This window comes from Leguminivora glycinivorella, chromosome 20 (genome assembly GCF_023078275.1).
Source record: "Leguminivora glycinivorella isolate SPB_JAAS2020 chromosome 20, LegGlyc_1.1, whole genome shotgun sequence".
NCBI classification, from domain to species: domain Eukaryota; kingdom Metazoa; phylum Arthropoda; class Insecta; order Lepidoptera; family Tortricidae; genus Leguminivora; species Leguminivora glycinivorella.
The window spans coordinates 11,142,210-11,160,665 of record NC_062990.1 but is presented as its reverse complement, the minus strand read 5'-3'; the positions used below and the strand labels follow the sequence as shown (position 1 = coordinate 11,160,665).

General features: G+C 36.9%; 2 protein-coding genes and 1 long non-coding RNA gene across 3 annotated transcripts in view; 2 read left to right on the top strand and 1 right to left on the bottom strand.

The window, feature by feature from the left end:
• Positions 1–18,456, bottom strand: part of LOC125236973 (sex peptide receptor) — a 236,013-nt gene that overhangs the window by 192,472 nt on the left and 25,085 nt on the right. The window lies entirely within an intron of this gene.
• On the top strand, positions 5,442–8,771 carry LOC125236974 (trypsin CFT-1-like). The gene is made up of 4 exons (XM_048143892.1): positions 5,442–5,590; positions 6,347–6,524; positions 7,813–8,071; positions 8,400–8,771. Exons 1-4 carry the CDS (start codon positions 5,509–5,511, stop codon positions 8,694–8,696), a joined length of 816 nt encoding a protein of 271 aa, XP_047999849.1. The 5' UTR covers positions 5,442–5,508; the 3' UTR covers positions 8,697–8,771.
• Positions 11,955–14,324, top strand: LOC125236979. The gene is made up of 3 exons (XR_007178261.1): positions 11,955–12,202; positions 13,122–13,186; positions 14,291–14,324. It is a non-coding gene; the product is annotated as an uncharacterized LOC125236979 (long non-coding RNA).

Here is an 18,456-nt window from a genome sequence, read left to right as displayed (position 1 = left end):
TAGTATTTTACCAATAATTTTTTTCATAATTTCTGGTGATGCGCTCTTTGTGAATCCATACTAATGTTATAAATAGGAAAGTATTCATGTTTATTTGATTGTCCGTCTTTCATGGCAAAACGGAGCGACGAATTGACGTGATTTGTTAAGTGGAGATAGTTAAAGGGATGGAGAGGCTACTTTTGGCCATTTTTAACACCCCCCTCCCCACACTTCCCTAAAATAGGGAGTGTAAGTTTGTATGGAACATTCTGCAAATTTCGATTGCGGTGTCTAGGTAGTCTATACGTCTAGTACCAATTCTCTTCGATTGAAGTCATTTTCTTTAGGAACTTATGAGGAGAAAAACATGTCGTATTAATTTCAATTTGGAAAACTAATAAGAGTAATAAAATAGGTTTCGTTTTCAGATCAAGTTTGTCATATTACTGACAAAAGTATTTTTATATTTTTATTACATGTATTGAAAAAGGTAAATAAGTACCGTAGTTACAAGTGAATAAACCTTAAGCTTAGGACTTAGTTAATTTTAGACGACCGGTTTGGCCTAAAAGATAGTGACAGCCTGGCAGCCACCACGGTATTCGGTTCGAATCCTGGTAAGGCAAATTATTTAAGTGATGAGCATAAATATTACGCCCATTTTTTTTAAAGTTGTCTACCCCACTTTTTTGGATTTGAATTTTTTTATACCTATGGTTTCCACTCGGAATCGCGAGCTCTTTCAATCCTAATAGGAGAAAAAAAGTGTCCCAAGGTTTTTTTCCCGTTCCGTTACCATTTTTTCATACATTTTGTATGGCGGTAACGGAATGGAAGGTTTGAAAAATGTATGGAAACTTTGGGACATTTTTTTTCCTATCAGGATCGAAAAACCTAGCGAATCGCGAATAAATCGCGTAAAAAATACTCATGTTTTAAAAAAAGTGGGGTGGACAACTTTGAAAATATGGCACATTTGTTTCTGAGTCATGGACTCATGGTTGTTTTGTATGTTTATAAGTATTTGTATACTACATAACTGTATCTTTGTCTGAGTACCCACAACACAAGCCTTCTTGAGCTTACCGTGGGACGTGGTACTCAATTTGTGTAAAAATGTCCGACAAGAAAAAGGTTTAAAAATATCGTAGTCATACAATCCCTCTAAAATACAAAATCTTGCGGTATTTTCATAAAATAACCAAAAATTCAATAATTTTATATAAAATAGGTATTAGTCAGAGCTGAAATGACTAATTATGAAACAAAAAGCAAATAATCAAGCATATTTGCATTAGCTTGCACGTCAGGTAATGAATGACCAATTGACCATTAAGAGGGTATAGTATAGAGGGAAATGCTTGAAACAAAACTTTTGACGTCGTAACTTTGTTTGCTAAACATGTCAGAAGTCACCGACCATAGTAAAGTCGGGGGAAGAAACCTTAACTTTCACGGACGGCTAGTGACGTCATCTGTCATAGACCAAAAAACAAATGACTACGCATATGCCGACCGGTCTGGCCTAGCGGGTAGGGCCTGCCTGCTAAGCCGCGGTCCCGGGTTCGAATCCCGGTAAGGGCATTTGTTTGATGAGCACAGATATTTTGTTCCTGTCATGGAGGTTTTCTATGTAAGTATATACCTATGTACTTGTATATTATAATATATCGTTGTCTGAGTACCCACAATGCAAGCCTTCTTGAGCTTACCGTGGGGCTCAGTCAATCTGTGTAAAAAATGTCCTATAATATTTATTTATTTAATTACGCGTATGCTATAGCATACGTGTCCACGAATGCGTTAACGCTTGGCCTGTTGTGTCAATTTGAAGAAATATTATTTCGCTAAATTTAATAATTTTTCCAATGCCCCAAATAATTACGATTCTTAACGTCATGCTATCAGTGTTTACATAATTTCTTTCCTAGAAGTCAACAGCTAAAACTGTTGAGGAAAATCTTTCAAACAAACCAAAATTATCTTATCATCCTAATATTAATTTATTATCAGTCCTGAATATTATTCATAAGACAATCATTCTTACGCCGTGTCTTGCGTGGGCGACGGTCGCGCGACGGTCGCACGACCGTCGCCGTCGCGTCTCATACTTCCATATCGATAAGGTTTGATTTCGTATGCGTCGCATCGCCGTCGTCGCGCGACCATCGCGCGACCGTCGCCCACGCAAGCCACGGCGTTATGGCGGGACGCAAACGGGGTAGAAACACATGAAGCCTCCAGTGCCACTAAGTATTAAAATGTTGAATGAAAACTAAATTTTGATATCGCAGTCAAAATTATGTATACACACCTTAATGTATGGCAATAAAGTTCTGTACAAATATTTTGGGCACTTTGTCTTTATTCACAGTTGTGTTGTTGACTGCTTTTACGTACATTATCTAGTAACGTGTTCTATAACATCAAATAGTCATGGTAGAAATCTTGATATAAATTGTATTATTAACAACAAATGACTAGAACATTAGTTATCATGAAAATAATGAATCACTCGTTTACTAATTCTAATATTACGATTCATTGGGATAGATTTGGATAATAAATATAGATATTGATAACAATGTTAGTACCATGATTACTAAGATACATATATTTTTAATAACCGAAATAAAAATAGAACATTAGTTATCATGAAAATAATGAATCACTCGTTTACTAATTCTAATATTACGATTCATTGGAATAGATTTGTATAATAAATATAGATATTGATAACAATGTTAGTACCATGATTACTAAGATACATAAATAAATATTATAGGACATTCGTAGTCAACCAATTGGAGCCATAGGCCACTCTACAACCATGTCAAAATCACAAGCAGTAACAGATTTCTTACAATCTGATTTGTAACGTCACTATGACGTCTATGACCAAAGACATATATAACTCCGTATAGACAGACGAAATCTAAGAAAAAAACGTACCTCAGTACCATTCAGAAAAAGGTACGGTGGCCTAGATGGCATTACACCTTTAGGGTACGCTCAGCTAGATGGCGCTAATATTAATGTTTGACATTTTAAAATAACACATATCGAGCTAAGAATATGGGCAAAATTGTCAAAACTGAGGTTCAAAAGTTTTAAGCCTGTGTCAAGAGATGGCAGTCTATGCACTGTGATTACACATTTTACTTTGACTTTGAAGTGGCCTAGGGTTCCAATTAGTGGACTGTACACAGATTAGATGAGGTCCACGGCAAGCTCAAGAAGGCTTGTGTTATGGGGACCCCCCAATTGGCGTAAGTCGTTTACAAAAATTAACTTACTGACAGTTTAGTAACGATAATTAAGCATGAAATTTCAATAAAAATATTGTTTTTGAGTTAATTACATAAACTTTAAGCAACAATCTACATTCATTATGTGAAAAAAGTAAATTTTTAGACAGATTTTAGGCTTAATTGTTGTCACAAAACTGACAGCGAGTTAATTTTTGTTAACAACTTACGCTAATTGGGGGAACCCAAATTCTGAAAATGCCCCAATATACGTAATACGCAAATACTTAGAAAACATCCATGACTCGGGAATAAATATCTGTGCTCACTATGTGGGTGAAAACGAAACTATAATACAGTCTCAAAATTCTTTAGAAATGCAGTTTTTCAAACAAAACGTAGACAAATAGGCATAAAAATGTCTGTAAAACGAAAAATGTACACAAAATTACCTACTTAAAATAATTTAGGTGATGAATCAAAATAATCATTAGCAGGTTGTGAATTCGTCAGCCCATAACGTTTGGGTTTTTCCTTAAATTATCTGAAGGTATTATAATGATAATTATTTAATCGTCATTATCTAATTTTTAATCTGTGTGTGCAGGGTGCAATAGGCTACTTGACACTTTTTTAAAGTCTGTCTTATATGATTAAGTACTGTCCAATTAACCGAAATAAAATATTACCATATTTTATTATGACCTAAAAACGCCAAAAAATAGTTTTAAAGTATAATTTTACGTAATCGGGCAAAAACAACACAGTCATGTTAATCTATAGAGTTTTTATTTATAACTTATTTTAATTTAATCTAATTTATTTTATTTATTATTATTTCTAAGCTTATTTATAGTTGTTATGTTGTTTGTTTCTCAATAAAAAATCCATCTATAGATTATCTGTGCATCAGATCATTCTACTCGAAAACAACATTTTCTGACTTTTAAGTATGAGGTATAAAGTTCATTATGTCAATGATTGTTTTGACATGAAGTAAGTTCGAATTCGATGACGTCACTACATCGCTGACAGCGTTTTGGGTGGCCAAATAAAAATAATACACACATCGAAAATACGTAGTCATCATACACTTCTAATACCCAAAATTTATAGGTGAATATTGTTTTTTTATGTCAAATACTATTGTGCCAAATTCGATAAGAGTCTTACTAGAATCATATCCTATAACGACATGAAGTTATTTTTGATTTACATAAATATGTGTGCAACATTTCAGTTCAATCGGTAACCGGGAAGTGGGTCAAATTTTACTTGCAATATATGATTACAAAAACTTGTAAAAAGCGGGGGGAGGCATTTGTCCAGCCAGCAGTGGGACATTACAGGCTCTTAAAAATAAATAATAACAATATTATGATGTTGACACCTGAGTTCTCGAACCATTTCATAGTAAAAATTTGTTCGAAATTACTTTGCATTCTCGTGGATAAAAAACAACTTTGTCATTCGTTTTTAGGGTTCCGTACCAAAAAGGTACAAAAAGAACCCGACTCTGTCTGTCTCTCTGTCTGTCCTTCTGTCACATTACTAAATATCTAGAGAACTACTTATGCTATTGATATGAAATTTGGTATAGTTATGAATAGAGTGCGGATTTCAGGTAGCGATTTAAATATTATATGGATATGACTCGCATAATTTATTATTTTTCTGCATACAAAAAAAATTGTATCGGGACATAAAAGTTAAACCCTTTTTGGATGCTTTTGTGAATATCGGGCAAAAATTATGATGATAATAAATAAAAAAATGTTTGTAATTTTTTAAATGTTTTATTTATTTAAGTTCTCGCTTCCTGTATACAAACACCTTTATTTAGAATAAAATTAATACTTTTTAAAAGTAGTTTGTTGCAAAATAATGTAATAATATTAAGACCTTATTATAAACCACGTAGCGTATTTAAAAAAATGCAGTAGTCATATATATATATACATATTAATATTTAAATCGCTACATGAAATCCGCTCTCTGGTTATGAGATGAACATTGTTAACTTCTACAAATTGAAAGTTTTTTAAATTAATTTATTTGAATAACAAAAAATAATTTCATTCTAAGTTTAGAATGAAATTATTTTTTGTTATTCTTTTGTTATCTGTCGATTTTAATTGTTATCAGTGTCTTAAGCATCAGTAAAAGTTTTTACTGATGCTAAAGACACTGATAACAATTAAAATCGACAGATTTAATTACACGAATTAATCAGAAGATAAACTAAGACAAGATAGTACTTGGGTATATATATATATGTATGTCGTGGTTGGCAAAAACAGTCAGCTTTAGAACCATGCGTGTCGCTGTATTGATACTTGGAGTGGTAGTGGCTGTGTCGGGTAAGTGTTTAAAATTTTCGTGTACATTATCCTTCGGCCTTCGAAATACAGTTACGCCCATTGGTAGTGAAGTTGCTTAAACATGACTCAATAGTAAAAGTGGCTGAGAGACGCGGAACGCAGAATCGTTTGTAGCAACCATTTGTTTAGACAAAACAAAGTGGTATAGTGGTAATACTATAAGGCGGAAAAGAAAGACACAACTCAAATGATCAAAGACGACAAAGATTACTACAGAAGTCACGAATTCAAAATGGATGAATGAAATCCATTATTTTTCTCAAGAACTTAAATTAGATTCTATTCTTTTTCCGGAAAAAGAATAGAATCTAATTTAAGTTCTTGAGAAAAATAATGGTATGATCCAAGACGACAAAAAATAAAACTATAGACCTCCTACGTGCTCATGTTTCCTGTACCGGAATTTGAAGTCTGAGCAACGTAATACCAGCCATCACGAATTTCTACCTCTTCTTCTTCAGTCGTTCCCTCAATACTGAAGATCGTGACACCATGTCATTCTGTTGAAGACTAGGTCCCTCCATAGGCATCTGTTCCTCGCCAAGCGCATGGCCTCGTGCAATTTTAATTGCATGGATGCAGTAATCTGGACGCACCATCCAGTAGGGGAAGGATTTTCCCTGACAAAAACATTTTAGGTACTTTTTTAAATCTGGCTAGTCGGCTAGGCTAGTCTTAAGACTATTCAGGGCCTCTGGGGTATTTCATACTAAACATTTCTTTGAAACATTTCAGCCTTGCCCAGGACCGAACCCCCCAGCCAAAGGATCGTGGGAGGCTCTGTGACCACCATCGAGAACTATCCCTACCAAGCGGCTCTGTTGTCGACAAACGACTTCAACTGGTATGGCCAAATCTGCGGCGCCACCATCCTGAACAACCGATCTGTGCTGACCGCCGCTCACTGCTACTGGTTAGTATTTTTACAAGCTTTTATTCAACTTGCCTTGTTAGTATGTTAGTGTGCGTCAAAACGTAGGAGCTAAATTTGACCCACTTCCCGGTTTCCGATTGAGCTGAAAATTTGCAAACATTTGTACGTGACAATGCAATATTATGGTATCATAGAGCTGATCTGATGATGGAAAAGAAAGGTGGTCATAGGAACTCTGTTATGAAACGTCGTATCCCCATCGAGTAAGGAGTTTTTAGAAACGTCTCGGAGAACCAGTATAAATGACTGTTCAAAGAAAAGTATAGTCAGCGATAAAAGCTTGTGCCAAAAATGTTTTTTTTTTTGCAATAAAACTTATTTTTAACTAGCTTGGTTTAGTGTCCTGCTGGGCAAAAGCCTAGTCACAACCCTGTCATTTGTTTAATCTTTACAGTATTTATATTATTGATATATTTTTTCTTTTAGATGGTTGATGTTAATTTCGTTTTTGATCAGATCATTAGCTTTTTGATAAGTTTATAAATTTGATCTCGATGGTAACCTTTGTTATTTTTAGCTATATTTTTATAACATTCGGAAAGTGCTCGACAATGACAACAATCTTGTGACTTCATTAATTTGTTCTGGAATAACTATTGCTAATCAATATATTTTTTGGTCACTTCAGCAGACAGATGAATGACAATAAATAGAACAATTAAACACAGAAGTGCACTTAGTCATCAAGAGTCGGGCGTAACCCGATATGCAAACGCGCGAAGCACGCTCTTGCAACTAAGCAGGGCACCCTTTTTTTTTGACGCAGGGGTAAATGCATTTAATCATCTCACCCCCGGGCTTTGGAAGCCCGCTGGGGACGGGTTGGTATGTGGGACTAACCCCTTCCCTTACTTTTTCTGCTAGTCAGAAAGAGGGGAGGAGAGTACCCACTAACTTTCCCTGCGGCGTTGCCCTCAGTGCCGTTATAGGGGAGCATCATGAGTTCAAAAATATTCTACTATTAGCTCCCCCTCTACCACAATGCTCCCCCAAGCAGGGCATCTTACTTCGAAGGTCATACAACTAAACAGGGCACTGTATCCTGTAGGATCAGGCAATTCAAGCGCGCCTTCTTAGATTCAGCAGTAAATTTGTGACACAGTAGGTAATTAAGGCGCGCGTGGCGCGTTCTTACATTAAGCAGAGCAGGGCACTCCACCTGTCGTACCCACACTCAATTAAATTCTGTACTACGATTTATTACAATCATCTATCTAACGATCTTTAATCTTATGCAATATTTCCAAATTATTAAATGTCTTTCCAGGTACTTCACCGCTGCTAACCGTTTCCGCGTCCGTGTTGGTTCCACCTTCGCCAACAGCGGTGGCGTCGTCCACGCTGTCTCCCAGAACATTCTCCACCCCAGCTTCAACCGCAACACCCTGGACAACGACATCGCCATCGTCCGCCTGTCGTCCACCATTGTCTTCAACAACCAGGCTCGTGCGGGCTCCATCGCTGGCGCTAACTACAATGTCGCCGATAACCAGGCTGTCTGGGCTGTCGGATGGGGTACCACTTCGGTAAGACCTGTTGTAATTCAAACTTGCTTCAACCATATTATTAAAAGAGTTGTACTTATGTCAGTTGAGCGATTTCTATGTAAGCCGGTTCCAATTTTTCTTCGATAGCTAGACATGAAAAATTATTCCATATAGTGGACCATTTGATCCGTGAAGATACTCCTTGCATTATAGTAATGCCACATATTTTTTGTATTCGTAAACGAAGCAATATGACATAAATTCAAACACTTCAAACTAGTTATGTTCCATCTGTGAAAAATTGCTTTAATACTTTTGACTAAATAATGTGAAACGTTGCTGACGACGCGTTTGAAATCCATTCCAGTCTGGAGGTTTTGCTTCTGAGCAACTTCGTCACGTCCAAATCTGGACTGTAAACCAGGCAACCTGCGTGGCTCGCTACAACGAGCTCCGCAAGGTGGTCACCAATAACATGTTGTGCTCTGGCTGGCTCGACGTCGGCGGTCGCGACCAGTGCCTGGGTGACTCTGGCGGCCCCCTCATCCACAACGGAGTCGTCATCGGTGTGTGCTCTTGGGGAGAACAGTGTGCCCTTCCCAGGTATCCTGGCGTTAACGCTAGGGTGTCGAGTTACACTTCCTGGATCCAGTCCAATGCTTAAGCGGATATTGTCCTTTTTAAACCCGATTCTGATTGTGTTCTCATCTTAACCAATGAATAAAGAAATACTACATAACTGTTTTTATTTTATTTCGTATTTCGATGAAACTATTAGGGGGACAATAGTTGTGAAACGTGGTATGAACTACCGCTTTTGAGGAGACCTAATTTCAACAATGTAGGGTAGAAGACCCGAAGCGTTTAGGTCGGGTTTCGCGGGCTTGAGGGCATTTTCAAAATTTTGGTCCCCCCAATTAGCGTAAGTTGTTAACAAAAATTAATTCACTGTCAGTTTTGTGGTAAACTATAAGCGAAAATCTATATTCAGAATGTGAAAAAAGCAAATTTATAAACAGATTTTATGCTTAATTGTCGTCACAAAACTGACAGCGAGTTCATTTTTGTTTACAACTTACGTTAATTGGGGGGACCAATTTCTGAAAATGCCCTTGAATATCGGGCTGCGCCCGACCCTACTGGTTATGGGTCATGTGCACGCACTACTGAATTTAAGAGTGCACTGCTGCGTCCGAACAAATGTTGTGCAAGCGTATTTAACAAGTCAATTGGTCACAACTTTGCCAGTGTCAAAAAATAAGAAGATAGAATACTCGTAGAAGTACTAATCCGCGAACAGCGGGCCGATTTTTGAGTCTCACGCGTTCGAATTCAGAAAATTGTCACTGAGAATAATAAGCAAGTCACCGTTTTCAACCGGTATTTTAGTGACAAAATCCCGTACGCGAGATTCAATCCAGATTGGATCAGATGATCCAGGACAGTAATTATGGATTGTCGCCAAGTCTTCACTAAAGCGTTGCCTGATACCATCGATTAATAAAATTTGACTGTGTTGTAAGAATACGAATAAATAAAATAAGTAGTTTCTTTTCTACTCTTTTTGCAAAGATGTAAGAAGATTTTTTACCTATAAGTGTCTTCATATCTCAGGTAAATGTTAGACCGATAAGGAATGAATAAATGAAATAAGTCAATTAATGTTCGTATGTAGTAATTAAGATAACAATGGCCAGTTTGATAAAAGTACAAAGGTGTGAGATAGCCTAAATAATTATTATATCGTAGGGCATTAAAAGATAATTTAATCTCTGACGTCGTTTTGTTTTTTAAACGTTTCTATACCGGGTTAATACTGAAATAAAACGCAAGAATTGTTTATTATTGACGTATTAGTTACTTGGTATTTTTATTATGAAAATTAAAATTATTCAAAAGACATAGTAACATGTAAAACTAACTTAAATATTAAATCTAACATTACTACTAGTATAAAACTAAACCCTATTTCACAGAACTCGTTCTGGTCCCTCTCAGGTGCAAAAGTGCCTATTACACTCGATGCGTTCCCACGCTGAATTGCGATAGACAGCCTTTGCATCAGAAATAGAAAAGACCCGGAACGAGGGTCATGGCCTCTCGCTGAGCCGTCGCCCTAATTGGAAAAAAACATTCCCCTCTGCTCACCAACTACAGCTACTAGGTATTACTTTTTATTTGGATATTGATATTAGTAGGTGTTGATCAGCTGATAAGTGATAACCAACTTTATGCCTATGAAATCAATAGTACCTAATGATGATAATTATTAATAATTTATTTACATGAACATATACAAGGCGCCCATGAGGAAAGGGAACTACGTCTCTTTTTCTGACATATTAGTACTGATTTGAAAGAGACGACACTACGGTGTTGCTACTTTTTAATTTCTACCCTTTTTAACCCCCGACGCAAAAACGAAGGGGTGTTATAAGTTTGACGTGTCTGTCTGTGTGTTTTTCTGTCTGTCTGTGTGTGTGTCTGTCTGTGGCATCGTAGCTCCCGAACGGATGAACCGATTTATATTTAGTTTTTTTGTCTGAAAGCTGAGTTAGTCGGGAGTGTTCTTAGCCATGTTTCATGAAAATCGGTCCACTATGTCGCGGTCGGGGGTTTTTTCAAAATTTTAATATTGTGGTTAAGTAGGTTAAGTTATTACCAAACTGTTATTAAGGTTCTGATGAATTGTAGTTTAGTTTCGAGACAGTTTCTTTTATTTTAATCACGTATATCGTATATAGTGTACAGAGCTATCGTCGTTGCTAATTAAAGAATTTACGAATACTAAAAACTAGTTTTCTAAAAAACCACAAGACTAAAATCATGATTCATAAACCACTGATAAGAATTACAGATCAGTCAATACTCGGAAATCACCGGAACTATTAATTCTTTTACTAGAATTAAGACTTACAATAATTAATCAGACGATATAACAAAGCAGATAATCAAGATAGACGTCACCCCAAGACGTGTGTACATAAGGAAAGGTATGGAAGGATTTGCGATGTCCGGCGCGGCTTCCGTAGCTCAATTGGTTAAGAGCCTTGCACGGATTGCAAATAATGCGGGTTCAAGTCCCGCCGGAAGCGTAAATTTTTCCATTTTTAGGGTTCCGTACCTCAAAGAGGAAAACCGGAACCCTTATAGGATCACTCGCGTGTCTGTCTGTCCCTCTGTCACAGCCGATTTCTCCGAAACTACTAGACCGATTTACTTGAAATTTGGCACACGTATGTAAACAAGTGGCCCAAAGACGGACATGTAATATAATTAAATGAAATTAAACGAAATTTAATCATAGGGGCCACTTTTGGGGGGTAAAATTGAAAATTAAAAATCAAAGTTATTAGAACTATATTCTGCTACATATCAAATGAAAGAGCATTTTATAAGCATCTCAAATATATTTTTTTTATAGTTTTTATTTTGGTAATTTAGAAGTAATTTAAGAAAATAAGCAAAAAATTACCATTCCCCCCCCCTTATCTCCGAAACTACTTAGCGGAAAATTTTCAAAAAAATACACGAGATAGCCCTCTACCTGTAGATTACAGGAAAACCTGTAACGTAGTACATTTTCTTGGTCGTAATTAATATGTTTTTATAAATCTAAAATCGAAATTTCATTAATTTTATTTTGTTTCAAAAGTTAATTGCAATCCTAATGTGGTGCAAAAATACTTGCATCCACACATGTATGCACTTTTCTGCATAATCTGTGCACGGGTTGCCAGATAGCTAAAAATAACGCGTTGTATGAGATTTTTAATTGTTACTCCAGTACATTTTGATAAATTAAATTAATATAATTATATAGAAATAATGCGGAAAATTATCTTAAATACATAACAAAATACTGTAATATTAATACTCTAAATAAGAGGCCTGTCTGGAGTGACGTGACAATCTTGCTATGTACATCATAGTAAATATTTCATGACTCTGATGGAGTCTCAAATAAATATAATATATTAATTTTATATATTTTGTCTACCTGGGTTTGTCACCCTATGTACTTGATGCTCCATATGCAAATAGGTTAACGATCATGGGTGGTCCATTTCCTTTTTTGACCCTTTTGGGTGCACACGCACTTTCTCTATAAGACCAACCTCATGGTGGTCAAAACGGTGGAAGCAGGAGGACTGCAATAATCCTCATTGAGTGAGTATTTGAATTGTTCAGATCAACTCCATAATGGCGTGAAACGTTATTTATTTATTTATTTATTTATTTAACCTTTATTGCACAACATAAAGTACAAATGGCGAACTTAATGCCTTAAGGCATTCTCTACCAGTCAACCATTGGACCAAACAGAAACTTACAAATTGGTGCGGAAAATAAAACAGAAATTTAAATAGATATAAGTCACTATCTAAATACTATATGCATCATCAATATACATACATAAATAAGTACAATCATATACATACATAAACTAACTAAAATATATAATATACATATATATACATATATATATAGTACCCATTTAACCATTACTGTCTAACAACGTTGGTGTACCTGCGAGAAGTGTTTACGTAATTGACGTTTAAAGGAAAACTTGCTCTGTGCTTGTCGTATTGCGAGAGGGAGATCGTTCCAAAGACGAATTGCCTGCATAGCGAAGGAGTTGGACATGAACCCGGTGCGATAGAGGGGGATAGCGAGCTTAAGGCTCCGAGACTTACGAAGATCGCAATCGGGACGAGGAGTTATAAATTGAAATTTAGATCGAAGGTAATCTGGTGCAGCTGGATCAAACAGGATAGTATAGAGCATGCAAAGTATTCTAGACGACCTACGCTCGCGGATCGGGAGCCAGTTTAGTTTTCGGCGGAAGATGGAAATATGGTCGTACTTTCTGAGCCCGTAGATGAATCGGATGCAGTTATTAAGCAAACGATCCAATTTATTTAGTAATTCCTGCGTAATGTTTGAATAACATACGTCACCATAATCTATTACAGGCAATACTAACGCCTGAATAAGGAGCATTTTCGTGCTAACCGGCAAAAAGTGTTTAAGCCTGTAAAAAGACCGTTATGGGTTTGTTCCTAACCATGTGCTTGGTTATTCACAGGGATGATCTGTCTTCTGCTGTGGGATTGGGAGCGCTCCGCTAGGAAATATCTTTGACCTTCAGCGGTGAGCTAATTAATCAGATTGTCTTCTATTTTGTCATGCTGGTCTTGAGAGCATTAGACTAATGTATTCTTATGTCGCTTTCAGGAGCCGGGATTTAAATTAAAATTGATATTAAGATATTTGATCATTAATTATGATTATTATAATTTGATTTGAAACATTGAATCTTCAAATCTTATACTACTATGGAAGTCCTTCTTTGGAGTCCTTGTGACCGGCGCAGGTTTTGGGGTCCTGTTCGCTGGAGGATGGCCCGCCTCTGCCGCATTTGCCTCGGTGTCCGCGTGGCACGCGTTCCGGGTTGACAAGTCACCGCAGAGCTGCCAACATGCCCTGGAGGTCCTGTGACACGTTCCACAGCTTTCCCGAGGGTTCACTCATCTAACCTCCCATAATAAAACATATGTAGACAGTGCCACGGGAAAACATGTTAAACAATGGCTACCCACCCTAGATGACATTAAACTTCTCCGTAAACATACAACCATAAGCTTTCAACTAACGCAAATACTAACAGGCCACGGCTACAATAAAACCTATTTTAAACGATTCTGCTTAACTGATAATGATGCTTGTCCATGTGACAACGCTACAAACCAAACTATCGACCACCTGATTAAATACTGTCCCAGATACAAGTATGCCAGATGCGTCCACGAGACTATCTGTGGAAAATATCAAAATATTCAACCCTACAATATAAAACAGTTAACCGACAAAGAAGAAACACTAGCCTCATTTATTAGTTACACCAAATATATAATAGATACCCTAAAAACCTTTAACAAAACATAACCAAATCCCTTATTACCTACCTGACCTGACCACCAATGAAAGAGCAACCGGCCGCCCGTATCTCTAGCGAGGACCGATTGACTCTCAACAATGACTAAAATAGAAAAAAAAAAAAAAAAAAAAAAAAAAAAAAAAAAAAAAAAAAAAAACTTCAACATAAGTATTAATTAAAAGATCACTCACAAAAACACCGCTTAACCAATATATGCCTCACATTCGAAACTTTACAGTTAAAAATATCAGTGTCAATTTGCTTCGGCAACTCATTTAGCCGACACGTTGCTAACGATGCTTTTTAATCCTTTCCAGTTCCAAGGTCCCGCGTCTGAGCAACTGCGTCATGTCCAAATCTGGACTATAAACTATTAAGTCTTTAAATAAAACACAATTTAGTTAATTTTATGATTGCTTTTACTCCAGGCAATACAATGACAGTTCTTGGTAATGCGCTAGCACTGTGACAACCAGAGGGTTGCCAGTAGATATTAAATCCGATACATTACATTCGTCCCCCTTTTCAAAAGTTTAACTTAAAATCTAATAGTTACAAATTTAACCTATCCGGCGCTCTTCGCGGTCTAACAGACCTCCTTAATGTTGGGCTGGCCGGTGTTTCGATACTAACGTCCTTTTCCCTTTCCCCTTCTCCAGCAGCTGGATGCTCTGGCATTCCACTGCTAACGTTTTCACCCATGGAAACATTTCGATCTACTTCTAAAGGTGCCCCATTATTTTCAAAACCCACTTCGCTAAAAGGCTGAACTGGTGGCTCCTCAGACAACGTTTCAGGCCTAGTTTCTTGTTCTACAGATATGTCCGCTTGGTGTTCTAAGTCAGAGCTAAAACAAGGCCTTAGAGAGGATGCATGGTAATACTTATGAATACCCTCCACATTAACTACATACCTAACCACACTCAATTTTTTCACAATAGTTCCTTTGACCCAGCCCTTTCCTTTGCTCAACTCCTTGCACCAAACTCTATCCCTCTCCTTAAAATTTATTAATACTGTCTGTCTATTTGCTTTCTGATTTTTCTCGAAATTACATTATATGGCTTCATTAAATCAAATCTGGTTCTAGGTTTTTGTTTGAACAGAAGTTCATTTGGTGACATTCCCGTTGCATTAGGTGAGTTCCGGTAAGTAAAAAGGAAATTCTGTAAACTTATTTCTCTAGATAATTTAGGGTGAAGATTTTCTAATCTAGATAACAACTTTTTAACAGTAAATACGGTCCGTTCCGCTAATCCATTGGATTGAGGATGGTACGGAGGAGTCTTGAGTGCTTCACATCCATTAGCTTTCAAAAAAGTTACAAATTCACTAGAGTTAAAAGGTGGACCATTATCACTAACTAACTGGGCTGGTATCCCTATAAAGGCAAAAGTCTTACATAATTTTTCAATAACTTGTGGGGCTGTAGTGCTCTGCATAATATGTACATCTAACCATTTAGATCTAGAATCCACAATTAATAGGTAGTTAGTAGAGTTTACATAAAAAAAATCAATGTGAACTCTTTCAAAATTACTCTCTGCGGTCTTCCAGGAATACAGTGAACATGTATTAGTAAAACTTCTAGAAGATTGGCAGATGTCGCAACCCAAAATTAAACTTTCAATATCCTGACCCATGTTTGGCCACCAGCAAAATTCTCTCATAAACATTTTAGATTGTACCACCCCTTGGTGTGATTCATGAAAATTGCTAAGTACTTTAGACCTTAATTTTAATGGAATTACTACTCTACTACCCCATAGTAAACATTTTTGTTCTACACATAACTCAGCTCTCTTTACAAAATAGGGCTTTAGCGAATCCTCATTTACACTTTTAGGCCATCCTGTAGTCACAAATTCACAAACTTTACTGAGTACTGGATCAGTCTTAGTACACAATGCAATCTCTTTATAATTCAATGGTGAATCTTCAGAAAAGTTTAAGTAGCTTATTTCTTCAGACTCCACTGTTACTTCAGGCAAAGGCAAGCGAGATAAGGCATCAGCATTCGCCAGTAATGTGCCTTTTCGATACCTAATCTCATAACTATAACCAGACAGTAAAAGAGCCCATCTCTGAAGCCTGGCATTAGCAGTTACTGGTATTCTCTTTAGAGGATCAAAAATGAATTTCAAAGGTTGATGATCAGTTACCAAAACAAACTTACGGCCATACAAAAACTTGTGAAATTTTTTAACAGCAAAAATGATGGCCAATGCCTCTTTCTCTACTTGTGAATAATTTTGTTGTGCACTATTCAAGGTACCAGATGCAAAACTAATTGGCTCACCATCAATTTTATGACTAAGTACCGCTCCTACTCCATATTTACTAGCATCTGATGTCAAAAATAACTCTTTACTACCATCATAATCAGTCATCAAGAAAATCAGTTAATAGTACTATTAACTGATTTTCTAATAATAATTTCTTACTATTTTCAAAAGCTCTTTTGCAACTCTCTGTCCAGTTAAAAGGAGTATCCTGTTTCAGTAAATTATAAATGGGTGTCAAGCATTCTGATAATCTAGGTAAAAATTTCCCATAATAGTTTAGTAGACCAAGATAAGCTTGCACCTGAGTAACTGTTTTGGGTTCCGGTGCTTTTAAAATAGCTTCCACTTTCTCCGGTAATGGTTTCACCCCATCTTTGCTAATAATATGGCCAAGAAATTTAATTTCCGTTGAGAAAAACTGACACTTTTTTAAATTTATTCTTACATTGTAGCAAAGTAAACGTTTCAAGACTTTTTCTAAATTCTGGTAACAATCCCAAATACTCTTGCCCTTTATTACTATATCATCAATAAAACACTTGACATTTCCTAATCCTTCTAAAATTTGGTCCATAACACACTGGAATACTGACGGTCCACTTGAAACCCCAAATTGCAACCGGGTTGGTCGGAATAAGCCTAAATGGTTCGTTCTCAAAAAAGTGGCACCGTCAGGGTAAAGTGAATGAAAAAAAATGAAAATGGTTTTTTGTACCTTTTTGGATTTAAATATGTTTTTGAGTGCATCAATGATACGGAATTTGCAGGAGGGAACGAAATAGTTGTAAAAACGTAGAACTTATAGCGAGTTGAAATTTTAGACATACAGGAGAAAGTGAATAGACAGGGTAGCAGGGAAAACGTGGCAGGATAAAGAGAGTTTGAATAAAAAAACAAGTTTACCACTAATAATTCAACGTATATCGACTATTATGATTTCGTTAGGGTTCAATTTTTTTTCTTTAAGTAGAAACAAAAGCAAAAAAAAGTATTTTTTTAAACAATATCCATTATTTTTTATTCAAAACAGTTGAAGTACAGTAAGTGATATCTGATTATTATTTTCAGTCACGATGCCTGCAGTGTTTGACTGGTAGAGAATGCCTTAAGGCATTATGTACACCATTTTGTACTTTTTTATGTGCAATAAAGAATAAATAAATAAGTCCCTACAATCACAGTCTTGTAAAACAACAAAGCACATATCATGATTCACAATGTGAGTTGTACTTGTGCATGTAATGCCTGCAATGGCTGCCCCAGTGGAAGAGTTGGTTCGTCTCCTTGATGTCTCCTTGGTAACAGATGTCGAGATAATGAGGTCAGTATTTAAAATGAGGGCCACTCTAGGGCCGGACGGTGTGCCTTGGCTCTTTAAACATCTTGGAAGTAGATTACGTGGCCACATTGACGACTGCCTCCGAGAGAGTATAAATTCTCGTTGGAAGGTGGGCAGACTGTGCCTTTCGAAAAAGGGTAGTCCAGCTGACTGTCCCTTAGGATACCGTCCCATTGCCCTCCTAGATGAAACTGGCACGATGTTGAGCGCATCATCGTAAGTCTCATCTACTGCTGTGCACGCATTTTGAAAGACACGTGCCCAAACATCAGAGATCGGGTTCTGGGAGGAGCGATAGACGCAATTGATGCGCTGCATAAATACAGCGGTCTGGTAGCAGAGAAAAGGCAGGGAGCTATCTCAGTATCTCTTGACATTGCCAATTACTTCGGCTTTCTTCCTTATGTGGTAATAAAATAGGCGCATTGCTTCCACGATGCGCCTTTCTATTTGAAGATCATCATTCACCATAGGGCATTACCTTGCAGATAGAGTACTGCTCAATGAATCAGGAGGAAGATGCCTAGAAAGGCGAATGGAGTGTGGTGTTCCTACCGGCTGCGCCATATAAACGTATAGGGACAGGTCAATGAGACTACGTGCTCAAATCAAGACTGACTTCTTTATTCTTCTTCTTACCCACATGCATATTCATAATAATCATAACCTACCCACAGTTTTCCACAGGGGTCGGTACTGGGCGCCTACTCTAGAGCATTGGCTTTGACTTGGCTATCAGAGTAGTCCAACTTCTCCGCATGATCACCATTTGTTATGCCGATGACACAATAGTAGCCGTGAGGGGAAGAAAGTATCAGGATAATAAGGAGAGCCACAGTGGCAACTGAGCTCACAGTTA

Excerpts from the sequence above, each read along its gene's own strand:
- LOC125236974 (XM_048143892.1), top strand. The coding sequence starts at position 5,509 with ATGTCGTGGTTGGCAAAAACAGTCAGCTTTAGAACCATGCGTGTCGCT. Across the intron at positions 5,591-6,346 it reads AGTGGTAGTGGCTGTGTCGG|CCTTGCCCAGGACCGAACCC; the intron begins GTAAGTGTTTAA and ends GAAACATTTCAG. Across the intron at positions 8,072-8,399 it reads TCGGATGGGGTACCACTTCG|TCTGGAGGTTTTGCTTCTGA; the intron begins GTAAGACCTGTT and ends AATCCATTCCAG.